General features: G+C 41.5%; 1 protein-coding gene across 1 annotated transcript in view; it reads right to left on the reverse strand.

Moving 5' to 3' along the window:
• The window catches only part of THBS4 (thrombospondin 4), a 39,525-nt gene that overhangs the window by 5,731 nt on the left and 14,668 nt on the right, over positions 1–19,126 (reverse strand). The window contains exons 5-17 of the mRNA XM_041414612.1: positions 18,403–18,485; positions 17,773–17,824; positions 16,254–16,426; positions 12,987–13,124; positions 12,317–12,394; positions 8,857–9,009; positions 7,413–7,517; positions 7,082–7,189; positions 5,505–5,664; positions 4,698–4,816; positions 3,871–3,923; positions 1,623–1,816; positions 1,164–1,342 (exon numbers count right to left, since the gene is read on the reverse strand). Coding sequence (XP_041270546.1) covers positions 1,164–1,342; positions 1,623–1,816; positions 3,871–3,923; positions 4,698–4,816; positions 5,505–5,664; positions 7,082–7,189; positions 7,413–7,517; positions 8,857–9,009; positions 12,317–12,394; positions 12,987–13,124; positions 16,254–16,426; positions 17,773–17,824; positions 18,403–18,485 — 1,595 coding nt within the window. The remainder of the gene's footprint in view (positions 1–1,163; positions 1,343–1,622; positions 1,817–3,870; positions 3,924–4,697; positions 4,817–5,504; positions 5,665–7,081; positions 7,190–7,412; positions 7,518–8,856; positions 9,010–12,316; positions 12,395–12,986; positions 13,125–16,253; positions 16,427–17,772; positions 17,825–18,402; positions 18,486–19,126) is intronic.

A 19,126-nucleotide genomic window follows, 5' to 3' on the forward strand; every position in this document is an offset into this window, starting at 1 on the left:
TTTCTTTCCATACCACAATCTTCTGGAAATCTGAATCTGGCCAAAACTGGAGTGCAGGGGAAGAGGGAAGAGGGTTGTGGGAGGAAGAGCGCTTTTCCTAGGCTTAGCTCATACAGTTGGATCACAGAGTTCAGGATTAAACTGACTGCCAGGACTGTGTTAAGGAAGATGTGTACATCCCAGCTGGCTTGGCAGAGACTTTTGCAATGGGAAAAAACTGCTTGTTCCCTGTGACTCTTAGCACATTAGCCTCATGAAGGCTAAAATTCGTTAGTTTAAATAAGTTACTGGACTCCATCTAGGAGTGCTGGAGTGCTGCATCCAGTTCTGGGGTCCCAGCAGAGGGACATGGACCTGTTGGAGCCAGTCCAGAGGAAGCCACAAAGACAATCAGAGGGATGGAGCATCTCTCCTATGAAGATGGGCTGAGAGAATTGGGAGTTTTCAGTGTGGAAAAGAGAAGGCTTTAGGGTGACCTAATTGTGGCCTTCCAGTACTAGAAGGGAGCCTACGAGAAAGATGGAGAAAGATCTTATTTTACCAAGAGCATGCAGTGACAGGACAAGGGGCAATGGATTCAAAGAGCAAGCAGGTTTAGATTGAGTATGAGGGAAAAAAAATTTACTGTGAGGGTTGTGAGGCACTGGAACAAGTTGCCCAGAGATGCTCCAAACCTCTTAAGTGTTCCAAGGCGGGCTGGAGCTCCCAGAAATCTGGTCTAGTGATGTGTGTCCCTGCTCATGGCAGGTTGGGATTGGAATGAGATGAGCTTTGAGGTCTCTTTCAACCCAAATCATTCCATGATTCTATGAAATGCTCTGTTATTTAGCACATCAGACTTTTAAATTATGGGAAGGATTAATGAAACTTGTTTGCTACAGAAATATTTCAACAGGGTAACACATGTCTGCCTTCTGGCAGCAGTGAAACCACCCAGAATAAGATGGCCAGCATGTAGCTGGTCTAGATTATTAGGAGCATCAATTTTGATAGCTTGAAGGCTATCTAAAGGAAAAATCCTTCATTATTGCTTCTGAAAATATTCTAACCAACACCTTCCACTTTTCATGTCTGCCAGAGGTCCAGGAATTACTGAGCTAATTTTATTGTGGTGTTCAAATGATCTTTCTCAGACAGGTAACAAAGACCAAGTGTATTTTTACCTGGTTGAGAACCACCCAGTTGGGATCAATCTGCGCATCCCCCTCTGGGTCCAACACCACTGTCTGATAGGCCCTGAAGTCTGTCAAGGTGATCTCTGCATTCTCAGGGCACACATCAATCCGATCAATCACTGTATCCTGGTCAAAATCAGACTCACAGACATCGCCAACTCCATCACCTGAATGCATCAGAGAAGCAAAAGCAGATTTATGGTGCAGCAAGTAGTCACATCTGCCCCAGCCATGGGATTGGGGTGTCCAAGAAGCAGGCAGGGCATCAGCCCTATGGCTGTAGTGCATGAGAAAGTGCCTCTGTTTTGCCTAAAGGGTTCCTGAGTGCTGCTGTTGTTCTGGGATGAGTGTATGCATTGGTAATGACAGTGTTGCATCCTGGTGCACACAGTCTGGAGATGAATGCGGTGCCTGAGAATCAAAGAGGCTCCTTAAGCCCCATCTTACCATTATCATCTTCCTGCCCCGGGTTGGGGACCAGCCTGCAGTTGTCAGGGCCCGGGGGCAAGAGGTCAGGAATGCCATCATTATCATCATCCTCATCACACTCATCACCCAGCCCATCCTTATCTGTGTCCAGCTGGGAGCTGTTAATGACAGTGGGGCAGTTGTCTGTGCTATCCTGGTGCCCATCACCATCGCTGCAAGCACAAAAACAAAAAAGAAATGGTATGCCAGCATCAGCTCCTGCCTTTGCACAGGGAACAGCACGGACACCTGAGGAGGAAACACACCAGTGGCAGCTCTGGAGCTGGAAGCAGACCAGTGGGAAACACAACCTGTTGTTGCTCAGGTGGCTGAACTGCAAGAAGAGCAGGAACAAAGAGACTCAGATAAGATACGGTGGCAGGAAAGCAAAGGAACCAGGAACTAAAAAAGGTTCCAAGCCAGGAGCTAAGAAAATACTCAGGGAAAAGAAAAATAAGCCTTACACGGTGTGGGAAACATACTGGGGCCCAAGATCCCAGTCAAGATCCACTCCTAAAGGGTGTGTAAGGCACATCCAACAAGTGCAGTGTCAGCAATCAAGAGGGACTCAGGAGACAGCAAGAGCTGGACACCTTGTGTCCCTTGTCTTATGTGGGCATGTGCCTTGGTGCTCATGAACATACAGGTGTAAATGTGAATGAAGCTTTATGAGAGACTCTACATGAGCACCTGAAATCAGACTTAGTTAAAAACAAGCACTGTTCTCACCCTCCTGCATAGCAAGTTTTTTGTGGTGGACTTGGCACTGCTGCTTTAGTGCTTGGACTCAATGATCTTGAAGGTGTTTTCCACACTGAATGATTGCATCCTGCAGGGGGAACATACAGTAAGAAATAGAGGAGAAAGTCTGTAGCTCCTTCCAGGTCATGGCTGGTTACAGGGAAGAGCCACCAGGCAGAGGGACACACACACCTCTTGAAGAGGGTTCAAGAAATTATGGGGTGGCTACATAACTTCTCCATCCCAACTCTTAAATGCATCCCTGAAAAAAAAAAACTGCTGGAAGTATGATGTGTTTTGTAGTCACACCAAAACCAAATTTCTTTCTAGTAATTACCAGGCATGTTTTCCCTCAGTAGCTTCTTATTAGCACAGGTGGAGCAGAAATGATCTGCAGCCAAATTTAAATCATGCTATGGCTTATAGGCGGAAATATTCCCAAATACCTCTCCCTGCTTAAGAAATGTGCTTTAATTTTAGGTCAGAGTAATCAATGTTTGCACAGTAATTGAGATAAAATGCAATAAGCACCGTCCATGTGTATCTACTGCAAGGTTAAGCATGCTTCACACAGGAAATGCTTCACACACATTAGTGAAGTTTATGGCAGGGGTGGGGGGGGGGGGGGGAAAGTCCTTTTTTAAAACAGGAAAAAGAACAAAGACATATCAACTTAAGAGTAAAATGCTGATGGCCTTGGCAGCTAGTGGCCCAAGACTGGGAATGATCCCTGCAGAGACATGTAAGTGGGCTCCCTGCAGGTCCCTTCACTGAGAGCAGCACGCACCAATGGCCCTGGGGTGAAACCCTGCAGCTGTCTGTGGCTGATGAAATGCTGTGACAGCACGGGATTTATAATTTTCCTTGCCTCTTGCTGTAAGTAAGGTGCACATAGGAGAACCTGCCATCCCTTAAGCTGGTTATGCAGAAGCTGCTTCCAGAGAAGTGATGCAATTTGCCATGGGATGTGCTCCTGTGAATGCCCAAGGCATATGAAAGCCATAGACAGAGGATCCTTGCCAGTCTTGCTGTGCTAAAGCAAAGGGGTTGCTCTGCGAGTGTTTTATGCTTGATAATAGAATTTTGTTTCTGCAACACTAGGTTCTTAAGGAAATTCATAGAGCCCTTAACTGTGAAATTTCTGCTAAGGAAGAAGAGAAATAAAAGAGGAATGGAAAATAAAGCATAAAAGGAAAGATATTTTCTCACTAAGAAGCTCTAAGCAGTGCTCTGGGTTTTACAGCCAGAGAACAGCTTGAACATCACTTCCACAGGAACTCAGAGGAAGCCTGTGTGAATGGCTGTAGGGGTGAAGGCTCCATAAGTGTACTACCACAGGGGAGTGAAAAAACAAGGCTAATAAATCCTAACACTGTTCTTGAAATAACATCTCTCAGGAATTAAATCCAGGCTAGCCGGAGGGATTACTTCTCTCCAGGAATCAGCAGCATGCTTCAGCTCAGGACTAGCCTCTCTCACAGCGTACCTGTCCTGATTGGTATCACAGGAATCTCCAACCAGGTCATTGTCCACATCTGACTGCAAAAGGGAACAGAGAAAGTTCCAGTATCAGCTGTCAAGAGCATCTATTTGCAGGATTAAATCAAAACACAACCAAATCAAATACAACTAAAATAAATGCATGAAAAAACATTTGTTTTACAGAATATATTTTCTCTCTTGAATCATCCATCTAACCAAAAATTCAGTTCTATTAAAGAAAAAAGACAGTGAATAAACACAGTTAAACTTAATTGAAGAGTTCAAGCAAGATTCCTCTGCAAGAAGGATTTCTCATTTCCAGCCAAGGTTTATTTCTTAAGCATCTTTAAAAATTGACTATGTTTCTCTACAGTTTCCAACATTTTTCATTAGTTACAGGGGGTGAAATGAGTACAGGGAGCACTGAAAGTTTTGATAAATAAGGACACCAGGATTTTTGTCCTGATTAAAGAAATATCAAGTGTAACTAAATCACACCCCTCCGTGGGGACTGGCACCAAACTCTGTGGGACTGGAGCCCATTTCAGAGCACAACAGTAGAAGATACATGCTGGGCAGAGGTCCTAACAACATCCCAAACGGTGAGAGTACAACTGGTGGCTCCTCCTTCTCACATCAGGAGAGTCAGCAGGTTTGTTAAACTCTCCTGAATATCTAGATATATACTATATTATATTATCCAGGAAATAACACTTTATTATTAAAATAAAAACACCATGGCTGCATGGGTTGCTTCATTCTCTTGCACCTTTTTAGGCCTCAGCAGTCTCAGTCCCTAAACAAGAATAGTTTTTCCTTCTCCCTGCTAACCTGGTTCGGGTTGCTGATTGTAGGGCAGCTGTCACAGGCATCACCAACACCATCATTATCTGTGTCCTCCTGGTCTTCATTGGGGATCCTCTGACAATTATCCAAAAGATTCTTAACACCTAGAGTAAAGTGGATTGTATGTTAAAGACAATACCCACATTTGTCCACACTGGACAATATAAACATTAAAACAGTAAAGACACTATTCCTTTTCAGCAACTAAATAAAATGCAATTTTTAAAATATATATAATTCCTGCAATGAAATTATAAGCCTGCACAGTAAATTTTTCTCATGAGTGCATTACTCATTTATTACTACTTAGGAACATCTCAGGAAAGCACCCCATCACACCCTTTAATTACACACAATTTATTCTTATCCTGTTCCTGTATCACAACTTACAGGATGGGACATTCCACTTTTAAAATTATATTTGAAGAGGTGTGATTTTTTTCACTTCTTTCAAGCCTCCTACAGCAGTGAAAATAATATGTTATGTAGCTCTGGGGTACCAGTGACTGGCAGCAGCTGGATGCCCTGAAATATTTGTACCTTTAATGAAATGCTGAATGATCAACAACCTTAACTTCTACATGAAACACGGCTTGGCTTCTCTGTTACAGTGTACAGTGCTTCCAGTGCAGGCTAAGATATTATTATTAACTAAATTAAAAGGATTAAAGCCACAAGTTTCATGAAGAAAGACTATGTGTTACAGCCGGTAACATGAAATCTCCTAATGTGCAGCACACTCTGGGAAAATCTGAATGACATCAGAGAAGCTGAAAGTGAAAAATCACCAACCATCTCCATCCATGTCATCATCACAAGCATCTCCTTTCCCATCGCCATCTGTGTCCCTCTGGTCATTATTCAGGACACTACGGCAGTTGTCACAAGCATCTCCAAAGATGTCTTGGTCACTGTTTCTCTGGTTAACGTTAGGAACCAAGACACAGTTGTCCTGCAAGAGACACAGAATCAGACATCAGTCAGGCCATGAATCTTTAATTTTTACTTTAGCTGATTTATAAAACTCCTGCGTTTATTTGTACACCTAAAAAAAAAAAAAAAGTGTGAGCAGTTTTGATGTTTATGTCAATATTAGCTCTGGATCAGATTTCACTTGCTCCCTCAAAGCTCTGCTTTGAACCACACGGTGGGAACCCAAATCACAAACACCCAGCACCATAGTGCTTTACTTATAACCTTGATTTCTGATTCTCATTTTGCATGGGTGCATGGTGACAAACCTGTTTTGGTACCCGAGTTTTCTCCCGTGGTCCTTCTCAAAAGCTGCAGTTCAGAGACTGACAAGGTTTGCAGATGCTCTCAGTGAAAGGCCATTGCCCCCTTCTGGTACAGACTAGCTCGAAAATGGGGAAAGAATTTCTTGATGCAAAAAGGCACCAGGTTTTTTTTGGTTTTGGTAGGTTTGTTTGTTTCAAGCGAGCTGCTACTGACTCTTAAAGTCCACCAGAAGGTATATGGACAAAACTTTATTTCAAAGTGGTATAAAATTTCTACATCTATCCAGCACACCCATGACCTCATCCTATTGCCCATAGAGAACAATAGAAACAATGGAAAAGTTACTTGATTATGAAAGTGCTGAACCTGCAAATAGATTCACAGTTGTAGGAGGATTTAATTTTTTCATTTTAGAACATTAATAAAACCAATTGATTTAAGGTAGCAGAATTTAGTGTGGAACTCGGTGGCAAAACAGCCTGAAAAAGACCCTCTGTGACTGCTAGTCCGCCCTAGCTCCAGGTGGACATTTGTACTCTGGATAACATATTCTTATGGCTTGGAAGCACATTAAGCAGTTTCAGTCAATGATCTTAATACAGAACAACAGCCAGCTTGTAAGAATACAGGGTGAAAAAAACCAGCTTTTCCAATCTGAATGTATCCTCCAATACATGGAAACCTCTTCTGCTTTGCAGACACGATCCAAAGCGTTTTCAAGTTATTGACAAGACATACATTAATTTATGTGGGTTTTGGATCCCTGATGAAATGTGTTGTCAGGTCAGCCTGCTCTTTAAATAGAAAGATGTTAATGCAAGTAATGTTCCCAAAGCCATGCTGTGGGAGAGTGTGACAGAAGGACACAAGCTCTATACAAAAGCTCTAGAATTAAATGATAAAAGGCAGTAACGGAGGATACAAAGGTGGGATTTAAGATGTGTGGTTTAAGTCTTGTAAGAATGAGCATTATATAAAATAAAAAGAATTTACAGGGCCATGGACAATGGCGGGTATGTAACAATCTCTGGCAAACAATAGTGAGTCAGATTTCAGAATCACTTCCCATTGCAGCAGTGGGTAATCCTTCTGTTGGCACAGACCCCTGCATCCTGATCTATACACAGCACCTGCTCATTGGAAATGCCATCTCCATCTGCATCGTCATCACAGGCATCTCCAATCCCATCACCATCAGCATCTTCTTGTCCAGAGTTTGGGACAAATCTGCAATTGTCCTAGACAGAAAAGGAGACAAGTCTGATGTTCTACAGGTAAACTGGATGCCTCCATAATTTGAATTACTTTTTTCAGTTATTAATTAATTGAAAATTAATCATCAAATTAAATAGAATTTAATCACCTGAATAAAAGATTAATACATTGAGTCATATTTCTTACAGTCTTCATCTTTATCCTTTCATGTTCTGAATTATTACAGAATTAAGAAAGCTTTCTTACCTTCCTGCAGTTTTCAGCAGAGCATGAGAGTTCTTCATTAGGGTAGCCATCAATGTCAACATCTTTTCCACAAATATAACCATCACCAGCCCAGCCAATGCCACACTATCAATAAAACATCATGGTAGTACTATCAAAAGGTTAATGAGTCACTGTAGAAATATTCAAGAAGGAAAACTCACACCAGTCTTGAAAACAGCAGTATATGGAAGTCATGGCCAGATACTGAAGTACAAAGATACAGAGAGCTTGAAACAGGTTTTCTTTCCACGTTGAGAGATGCTGCAAATGTATCCAAACATAGCTAGAAAGAGCTACAACTTGAATGGAATAATAACTGGAATGTGTGCCTGCCACACCTAATGATTTCAGTGGGAGCCATAGATTTCTTATAGACATTGGCCAGGAACTAATTTTGGCTCCTTGCTGGCAGGTTGAGTAAAAGAAAAGAGCAGCAAGGTAAAGTATGCACCTAGCATCTCAGCATGGGACATGATGTTACATGGGATGACTGTTTTGTTCACCATCTGAAGAACACATCTGCAACTACAGGAAGTTTTAAGAGAAAACTGTATTGGCGATTACTAAGTTTGCAGCTGCAAAACAAATGCATCTCCACACAAGTTTCTCCTAGCCAGTTAAATTATTACTGTTTCAAACCAACACATCATTTGTGTCGAAGACGTATGCAAAGAGCTGCATGTCAAAATCTGGCCTTCCCTTAAAACTAGGATTTGCCGACTAAAAGTATCTAGGCATCTTCCCATTACAGCATGGACTTAAAATATCCTATTATTTATCTTTGAAACAGATGTACTTAAAAATGAGGCAAAAGCAAGTGCCAGCAAAAGCATGCACTGTATCTAAATTTAGGACACAGGATTAGTATCTTGCTTTATGTTGCAAGATGGAAAAACTAAGTAATATACTTCAGTATACTCTTACAGTGGAAGTTCATATGCCACTTGTGCTCCTCTGCTCCCATAGCTGGTCAGCCTCGTACAGCCTCCCTGTGCCTGGAATCTGTCATCTCACTTTAAAAAACCTCATCTCTATCAGCCAGCAAATACAGGCATGTTGGCTATGCAGAGAGGATCCTTACTCACAGCTATGTACTGAGCACCAAGAGAGGAATTCGTCCTTGTGATGTCTTCTGTAGAGTGACACTTGACAGTCTTTTCTGAGGAGACTACAGAAAGTCTACAAAAGTGATTCCTAAAGATCTAATTACACAGGCACAGTGAATATGATACATTGATATGGCTGCTTTACAGACATGTGGAAAGAACAAAACAATTGTAAGCCAGTTTTCACAGCTGGTCTTGGCCAGTGTGCCACCATTGGTAAAACATCCAACTGTATAAAACGACCACAAAGCCTTTCTCATTTCCAGCCTAAAAATGCCTGGATCTCATAGTAAAAATACATGAATTAATGAACTCACAATACATGTCACCTCTCCTCTCCTCTCCTCAATACAACGGGCATGGATGCTGCATGGATTGAGGGCTCGATTCCTACAGCTCCGTTCAGCCTGGCATCCCCTGGTTTGGTCTCCTGTATATCCTGGTTTGCACTGGCCACAGTGGTAAGACCCCTGTAAGAACAAGAAGTCACCAGCCAGCCTTTTAATGGTACTTCTTTCCTTTTTAAAACAAGTACAAAAGCAAGATTCAAGTCATACTGTTTATGCTGTGCAAGTGTACTTGTTCATCCACTGAGGCTTCTTGTACTGTGAACAAACTTTATTTCTACCGGAAAATGATATTTGGCTCCCAGTGTGCATGGTGGAAAACATACTCAACCCTTGCCTGTTTAGACCAGTGGTTTTTTTAAGCCAGAGAAAAGTCATGTAGCAGCAAAAGCTTCTTCATGACGCCTTGTCCTTGCCAGCATCACCCTGCACTGCTTCCAGGTGGCTGAAACTTTGTGCAAAATGCAAAGCAGCAGCTTTGATTAATTAATCATCAAGCCTGGATGATCTTATTCCACTATAAAGCACACCTATCAGTCTATCAACTGGGCACAAATTTTAATCAAAGAAAGATAAGAAAGTTCATCATGTCTTTGTCCCATTTTATTTTTAAGATGAAGTGTTTTTAAGTCGAAGTGTTTTTAAGCCAATTTGATCCAAATCTTCTTCTTCAGAAAAGAATCCTGTATCTGAAGACATAGCCATCCTCATCTACACAGCAATAAGAACACCAATGTAAATTTTTGCTATGGTTTACCATGACACATGCATGTGTATTTCATATGTATTACTCTCTTGTGTTAACAAACACAAAGCAGCTAAGCCAAGGAATCTCATTATGTGCTGGGCTAATCACCTTATGAGATATAAACAGATAAATGCAGATAAGGTGAGATCTTCTTTAGGCATCGAATGTGGCTTTTGTTTCTGTCTCACATTCCTGTAAACCTCTAACTTCAGATATAAAAGTTAATTAAGAACAATCTTTTTATTTTATGGAGAATAATTATTTTTGACATGTCAAGGGACAGAAATGGGTGGATCTCAGACAAAGATGTGCATCCAGCCATTGGTGAAACGGAGATGATGCTTCATACAACTTCACTCTTTGTGTACAAAGTCTGTTGGAAAAACTGTCAGGACTGTCGTAGTCCATCATTACAGAGAAATTTACTTACTGCTCAGACAGGCATTATATTTATCCCTATTCCTAATTTTGTTACAAATTTTAACTTTGTTCTGTCTGCATACTTTCAGGAAGAAGATGAAAATAAATAGATGACTGATGAGTAAAATAATCCTTGGGTGATACAAATGGTATGGCTTATTTAAAACACACCAGCCTGAGCACTTTATCCTAGTGGACGCCAGGGTAGTATGTTCTGGAGTCTGCTGAATTTGCTTGGTATATTCTGTTCTATATAAGCTCTGGTATGCATTAAAATAGCCTCTTAGGCCACATTTCCAGACCAGACTGTTTCTGAAGGGATAGAGGATTAGAAACCCCACTCTGCTCTGTTTGGACAGATGGCAGGACACTTGGTGTCTGCCCTCTGCAGACAGAGCCCGATGGCTTCCCAAAGAAGCTGCATGTCTAGTCATGCAGCAAGATACAAAATGTGACAGTAAATGTTCGAGATATAAAAAAAAAAGATACAAACATACTGAACAGTGAAAGCAGCCCTAAGAAAACAAGCTTGTTCTCAAGAAAAGCTAACATTGAACACAAATGGCAGCCTCAAAAATACCTTTCTGCAGAAAGGACCACCTTTACACCTGAAGGATACTTTTAACCTTTCTTCTGCTATGAAGAAGCCCTGTGGCACGTCCAGGACAACCAGGGAATCAGGCCCAGCCAGCACAGATTTATGAAAGGCAGGTCCTACTTGTTCTGTAACAGGATGACTTGCCTAGTGAATGATCCTCTGACACCATTTCCCACAGCAATCCCCCAGGGAAACTGGCAGCTGATGGCTTTGGCAGGTGCACTGTTCACTGGGTGAAAAACTGGATGGCCAGGCCCGGAGAGTGGTGGTGAGCAAAGTTACATCCAGCTGTTCAGTCCAGTGTTCAGTCCAGTTCAGTGTTCATCCAGGTATTCAGTCACCAGTGCTGTTCCCCAAGGCAGCTCCACAGGCTGGGACAGAGTGGCTGGAAAGGACCTGGGGATGCTGCTGACAGTGGCTGAACATGAGCCAGCAGTGCCCAGGTGGCCAAGAAGGCCAATGGCATCCTGGCCTGGAGCAGCAATGGTGTGGCAGCAGGGCCAGGGCAGGGATTGTCCCCTGTACTGGGCACTGGTGAGGCCACACCTCCAGTGCTCTGTTTAGTTTTGGGCACTTCACGACAAGAAAGACACTGAGGTGCTGGAATGAGTCCAGAGAAGGGCAACAAAACTGGTGAAGGGTCTGGAGGACAAGTCCAATGAGGAGAGGCCAAGGGACCTGGGGTTGTTTAGCCTGGAGAAAAGGAGCCTCAGGGGGGACCTTATCACTCTACAAGTACCAGAAAGGACACTTTAGATGGGTGGGTAGTGTTAAGGTTTTTTCTCCCAAGTAAGAAGTGATAGAAAAAGAACAAATGGCCTTAGATCCTCAGGCCCTCTCAGGTCAGGGATGATTAAGATTGAATATTAGAAAGAATTTGTTTGCACAAAGAATTATCAAGCATTGAAACAGGCTGTCCAGGGAAGTGCTGGACTCACTATTCTTGAAAGTATTCAAAATAGGTGAGGATGTGGCACTTGGGAAAATAGTGTAGTGGCGGGATTGTCAGTGCTGTGTTAAGAGCTGGACTTGACCTTAAGGGTCTTTTCTATCATAAATGATTCTATGTTCATGTGATTCTATGTCCAGGTTGCTTCATAGCATTAAAGTGGCCGGATGCCCTTCTTATTGGATCCTAACATCTTTCAAACCATTTTTACTTCTCCTATACTTGCTCTTCTGGGTTTAATATATATGGGCATTAGCAGTCTGGTACCAATAGCAGCTCTCTTTGTTTCCATTTATTTAGAACAATATCTTGTTACTCTATGCGTAATTCCTATAAAGAGAGCATCCAGGGGAACAGCTTGTAACCACAGTTCTCAGGAGACAGGAGATAAGGGAAGCAAAGGTTTAATCTTTCAGAAGCGGGTTCTTGCAACAACATACCCATAAACACACTCACTGGATGGTATGGAGAGAAGAGCTCCTGCTCTTCAGAGAAAGTGATAAGGATACAATTCAGATGAATGTGTTCATGACAAATCAAGTATTGATTTTTTTAATTATTAGCTAGGAAAAGAGAAAAGGCTTCTTTGATTTATAAGAAGAAAAAAAAATTGTATTATTAATTGGTCTTTCATCAGACTCATAAATCCAATCCTAGCCTCATGGAATTTTAAAACAACTGATTTTTTTAAAGGCATGAATGAAAAGACGCTTACCAAAGTGTTTATGCAATGGGAATTCGGAACACAGAGTCCATGTCCTCCATTCTGACACTCGTCAATATCTAAGCAGACCTAGCAATAAACCAAATCCAGAAATAATAAAATTAAATTTATTGAGATCAAAGACTGAAGAAACAGCACCAAAGTTTAAGATTAGAAAAGAGATGTAGCCTCTGCTGAAACTGCTCTCAGAATGTCACAGACATTATCCATAGGCCAACTTTCCAAATCCTAAAGAAACAGAAAATTTCAACTTTAGGATGTGCTCTGGTCCACGCAGAAGAGTTTACACAAGAATTGAGTTCCCATTCTTGGGTGCTTACAGAAATATGCAAAAATATTACACTAAAATAGGCCTTTTTAATAATTTTCTTTCTAGTTCGAACCCAGTTTACAGAACCCCCTGAAGTTGAACAGAGATATTTACAAAGATGACGACATTTTTTCTTGTCTCTATGCCAGTCAAGAGTATTAGATTGTTAATACTCCCATTAAAGCTATGCAAACACAATTCAGATCTCTAACTGAAACACTCTGAGCCCTGCCTAACAGCATAAGCCAATTATGGAACAACTGAAAAATAAAGACCATTCAATACAGATGCACTGCTGATATAAAACCAGCACCTTGCAATGGAAGTTGTCATGGAGGTGCTACCACTCACCTGCTTATTGCTCTTGGCATAGCTGAGTCCTATCCCTTGCACAGTTTGTCCCGTATATCCTGGAGGACAGGCCTCACATCGGAAACCTGGAGCAGTGTTCACACATCGCACACCAGGGAAGCAAGGGTTGTAACGACACTGCAAAGAAAAAGGAACCAAGCACATGTTCGTACTTCAGTAACAACCAGACTCTGACTTGAGTACAGACCTCTCACCAACAGCAATGCTACATGCAACACCTGTGTGTCCTCTGTTCAGAGAGGCCTTAGAGAGGAAACTGTCTCTGCAGGTATTTCTGACCTCAGTAAGTCTTCAGCTATCTCTGTAATTCAAATAACATTTGCAACCTTCCATTACAGCCTGTAATTGATGTCCTCAACTCTCCTCCTGAATCTCTCCTTTAGCTGGGAAGATTCAGATCCCTTGGAGGCTGAAGGATCCAGAGCACAATATCAGGAAAACCACATAACTCCAAGCCTCCAAACACCCCTTCTGATGTGTTTTTTACACACAGAAGTGCCAGCAGCATTTTCCTTCATTTATATTTGGGCAAATCTCATAGCCAAGGAAGAAATCCAAACATAAGCCAGATAAGCAGTGGCATCCACACATTTCTAGATCAGAGGCCCACAGACAATCCTTGGAACTTCTCCCAAAATATCACACGTCCACAAAATCACCCTTGGCTTGAAGACACCATTCACTTCATTGCTTTATGCAGTTTTACAAAACAGCTGTGACTGATTTCGCTGGTCTTGTGGGTGCCAATTTGGGAAACACATCCCACATTGCTGCCTTTCCAACATTAACACTAGCTGCTAGGTAACGTTCACAAGAGTACCAAAAACATCAACATGCCATCCTGCTGCTCAGAGCTCAAAGACAACAATGAATGAGTAACATGATAAAGGAATACTAAAGAGCTTTAAAAAAATGCCTTTTTTTCTTCCTTCCATCACTAACAGAAAAACTTATGCAAGATGGAGGGAGAACAAACCAGACAATATCCACGTACAAGGGACCTACAACTTGTAACCAAACACACACACACACAGACAGAAGCAAGAAAATACATGTTTAATATCAAAGTGTGTTTGACAGAAAGATTTGTTAATAGTACATCAGTCAGTAATATGAGGAAAACGGCAAACCGAGGACAGACATTTTGTGTCTCCTTATTTTGCTGTGGATTCTTTCTTGTAGGCAGCAGAGGGCACCCAAATGACACAGCACACAGAGAGCAGAGCTGCAGCTACCAAGATAATGGGCACCAGAATACCAAAGTAATGTCTTCAAACTGGTAATGAATTAGGAAGGGTACTGCAGAGATGTTGGCACCCTCACGTTAGGGATCTTCCAGATTTGTCTTTATCAGAATTTGTACAATACTTTCTTTTTAAATGCCTGTTATCAGGAAGTACAGAAATAGTTTATTCATGAAAGGCTGTAAAAAAATTTAAAAACCCAAAACAAAACCAACCAACCAACCAAAAAACTTTCCTGCATATCAGCTAACTCAGGAAAACAAGTAACATGACACATTCTTCTCATCAGACAATTCAAAATGATTGCCATTTATTGCTTCTTTATTTCTCCCTGCGCAACTCTAGGTAAAAATTCAGCGGATTAAGTAGGTATTTTCTGGTGAACAAAACTGCTCTTGACAAGGTGGCATTTTAATGGCAGCGTCCACATAAAGACCTCATAATAAGCAAGAGTTTATGACACAATTTTGGCAAAAATTCCTTGTTGTTTCTAATGTGAAAGCAGGTCACCTGGCATGTGGAAGGGTGGCAGGAATATGAAGGTACATGAATCTCCAGTGATTAGAGCCTGACTGCTAACAGACAACCACTTTAATATCAAGCCATCATAAACCAGTCTCTGTTTCTTTTTCCACCACTGCTGTAATGGGTAGAGTTGCTCCAACCCTGAAAATGGCAGGGAGGAGATTATTGCCATTCTTTCCCTCAGTCTGAAAATAGCTCAGGAGGTGAAAACCATCCGTACTGGCAGACTCCACCTAGGTTGGCTTGAACCTCACACCATGGCTGTCTGTAGCATGAAACATGTACCACAGCTGTCTTGGATCCATCACTTGCATTCACATTTCAGAGTTTCACCTCCAATTTTTGCACCTTCTGTTGCAGCAGACACAGTTCATGCCACATAAGGCAAAACAAGAGACATTGCCAATGCCTCAGGAACTGCCACCCTCAACTCACTTTCTCCCTCCAGTGCTCTTTGCAGACAGGTGTAAGGCATATCAAATCCTCTCCTGATGGTCTACAGGAGGGAGTAAATCAAAAGAGCAGTCAAAGCACATTTCCTGTTGGCTAGGAAGGAGAAATAGGGAATTGTTTTTGCTGTTTTACATTATTAAACAGGTACACTGGTAGAACTGTGTTATCCACCAGTGCAGTTTATGACTTAATTCTGCTGGTTCCTTGGTCTACTACATCCAGGTACTTTTTCACAAAAAAGACGAAAAGAGTAATGGTGAAAATCATCCCACAGAAAAAATGCAGTGAACCTATAAGTGGTTTTGTTGTTTCTGTTCTGAGTAAGTGTCACATTCCGATTAACACAGGTTGTCTTTAATTACTTAAGATACTGTAGATTTATTAATTCAGTCCTCAATACAAGCAAGCTCTGAATTTCTAACATATAGCACAAAAAAAGAAGTAGATTTAAGTTAACATTATCAGATTTCAACACAAACACAAAGAAGCAAATGGAACAATGACAATGATTGTTTATTTTCTTTCATAGACTTCTAAGGTAAGGATGCAAACATGACTCCAGTTTGGGTTGAAGAGAAGACTTCAGTCTCCAAGGCTGGTTTGGAAGCACAAAAATTTAAAGAAACAAAGCTCATATTAAAAAAAAAAAAAAAAAAAAAAAAAAAAAAAAAAAAGTGCTTCAGCCTATAACAGAAGCTACAGCATCTTCTTGTGGAATAGAAATGACAATGTCAAAAGTGTGTTTTGGTTGGGTTTACGTTCTGCATTTTTTTCCAAACATTAAGCTCTTTTAAGTGACTTCACAACTCACCAGAGTCGTTCAAGTTTTCACACACATAACCTCCATAAAGTTGAAGAAACAGCAAAACAGGGATATAAAATCAAATCGGAATGAATTAATATTCACTGTGCAAGCAGTCAGTAAATGCTGAAGACAGAAAGTATTAACAACCCATTGATATGTACAAAACAGTTGCTTTTTAGCTTGTTTTTTTTTTTAATTCAGTGAAAGTAACTATTTTACCTCATCAATATCTGAGCATGTAACTCCATTTCCTGTGAGTCCTTCAGGGCAGGGCCCACACTGAAATCCCTCTGCTGTCTCCATGCACCTCACTCCCCTGAAGCAGGAATTAACTTCACATTTCGGTTTAGTGCGCCTAGGAAGCTGAGTTGGAAAACTCACAGTGCCTAAACCTTTAATGCAGAAAGAACAACAGTTTCAATGGTTGAAAGAAATGTTCATCATGGCTCTCAGCTGGCAAGCATTCTGAAGAAATTCCCAAGACACTTCATGCCCCTGCACTGTGCTCCTGCTTCCAGCCGTGCTGTGGCTGAAAGGCTCCTTCCTAGGTACGGCTCCGGAATTTACTGTGTCCCCAGCAAGGGGAAATTGAGGGTATTGTTTTAGGTTAATGTGCTTCTTCTGGCTACATATCTTCTTCTGCCTTCCTTCTAGGTCTGTTCTAAAACAGATCTGCTGCTGGCCAGGGCAGGAAACTCTGAAAGCCTGTGACCTCAAATCAAGGTCACAGCAACTCAAGTATAAGGGTACAAATACAGGGCTTTTCTCTGGCTAAATTGGTAACACCACCACTTCATAAGAAAAACAATGTTCTGGATTCACAATAGCATCTCTGACAGTCCACAAATAAGAAGAATAAAGAAGGAACAGCAGACAGTCCACAAACACAGCAGGACTATGCAAGTACACAGGCTTAGGTGCACAGAGACTAGCCAAAGACAGGTCCTTCTGAGATTGGCAGGTACAGAACATTGGTACAAGTGCATGCAGGAATCCGACTTTTCCTTTGGCACTTACATATAACGGTTACCCTGTCTAGAGCTCAACTTGAGTTTTGATGAGGCTGACAGACCGGGAGAATAAACCAGCTAAAAGGCCTGATGAGTTTAGGACCTTTCATCTCACACAGTAAGAAAGCATATTGGTTTCTATACTGACTGCACTTGTGTGCTGTCAGTTGTGTGTGATACAGGAGGGCCACAGTAGCATTTTCTAAATGCAGTAACATTTAAAAAAGTATGCACTTTTTTCATTTAGAGAAAAGATGAAGACCACCTTTTGGGTCTTACTGCTGTTAACTAGTGACTGCCTGCTCAGAATCAGACAAACTTCAGGTGCACTGCATAGGATCTTCCTCAGACTGGTAATACCAGCCAGAGCAGAACATGATTTCTCCCTTGTCCTTCGACTAAGATTGTGCATGAGGTAGCTGGGAGACAGTGTCTCGCTTAACCGGAATATGTGGCACAGCTTTGTGGCAGAGTGAGAACTGACAGTACAGCCTGAGTGGTACTGTTTGGTTTAGTGGGATTTTTTCCCCCAATAGTGATTGTTGGGTCTGTGAAAGCTTTCTCTCTAATGAAAATCTATTTTAAATTTGTGTCCAAATACAAATACACCTAGAACTTTAGACACAATATTTTTTAAAAAGTACTTTTTAGAAACCACATAAAGCTAATGTGATCAATACTAGTTTTAAAACAACTCTAGTCTCTTGTAGAATAACAGGAATACTCACCACATGCTTGGCACTCGGCTATGGTATTTCTCAGAAAAGTTGTTTCTTTGACCTTGAGAATATAGAAAATAAATGTAATTTAGGTACAGATAGTTCCAGTTTGCACCTGGCTGAGAGAAGAACCACTAGTCCCCAAGATGCCGCTCGAACCATGCAACACAGATAATTGGTCTTAAATGAGATGCTCTTTGTACACCATAAAATTAAGGATATGGATAATGGATGTACTTAGGTCCAGCCTCCATCAAAGGTCCAAAGGTCCTTGTTTGACTGCCTTTGGTGTGCCACCAGCAATTTCAGTTCTGTTGCACACCAGCAAATGAAACTGAAATGCAATTTCAGTTCCATGCAACAGACTCATAACTATCTAACAGTGGGCTAGGATGGCTACTCCCTCTCCAGACACTAAATTTTCTGGATCTGAATAAGCAAGCCCCATACACTACTGCATTCAATGATCCTCTCTTGCAAGCACAGGGTACCAGAACGTATATGGTTATTTGTTCTTGATTGTGTCACGCCTTCAAGGCAATAACTCTACACAGTAGTTTACTACTTACTTGAAGTCTGTGCTAACTCTATCAAAGGAGCAAAATTGGGGTATTTCACACCAAAGCCCCTATACGTTACCTGTTGCCTAAGAAGGTCTTTCACATCTCCCAGTAGTTGGTTCATCTGCATCATTTGACCCATCAGCTGCCTATTAAAATCACCTGCAGGGAAATAGCAATGAACAAGAGCACACAACATAACTCTTCATCATTTGTCATGGTAATTTCTGAGATATAAGATAGAAACCCCAAGAAGAGCCATGGAGGGCAGACACTACTGTTATGCAAGCCCTGTAGAAATCATCAGAGCAAACACAGTATTTACCTCAAATTTTATAGTGTGATTTTCATGAACTCAAGGCTTTTCTGAACTGAACTCCTCATATACCACAGAAATGGGCAAAGCAGAAAGCTTTCCATAGAGAGAAAAATAAGATCACAATTCTTCTACCATTACTTCAGTGTCAAGACTCTCCTAGGCAACTAAGGCCACCAGTGCTACTGGTTCCTCCCACGGTCTGAGACCAGCAACCCTGAGTGAAAACCTCAGGATTTCAGAACTGGGTATTTGTGATAATCTATTTGGGGCAGAAGGACAAGGTGAGGCCATGAAGCATATGTGCATGCAATGGGAAGACACCCTGGGTAAGTGCATTCCATGTCATAGAATCAGAGTCATAGAATCATCAGTGTTGGAAGAGACCTTCAAAATCATGCAGTCTAACCATCCACCCAACACTACCACTGTGACCCCTAAATCACTAAACCATCACCTTAGCACCAGATACAGCCACCATCTGAAC

This window comes from Onychostruthus taczanowskii, unplaced genomic scaffold (assembly GCF_017590055.1).
Source record: "Onychostruthus taczanowskii isolate IOZ18803 unplaced genomic scaffold, ASM1759005v1 scaffold46, whole genome shotgun sequence".
NCBI classification, from domain to species: domain Eukaryota; kingdom Metazoa; phylum Chordata; class Aves; order Passeriformes; family Passeridae; genus Onychostruthus; species Onychostruthus taczanowskii.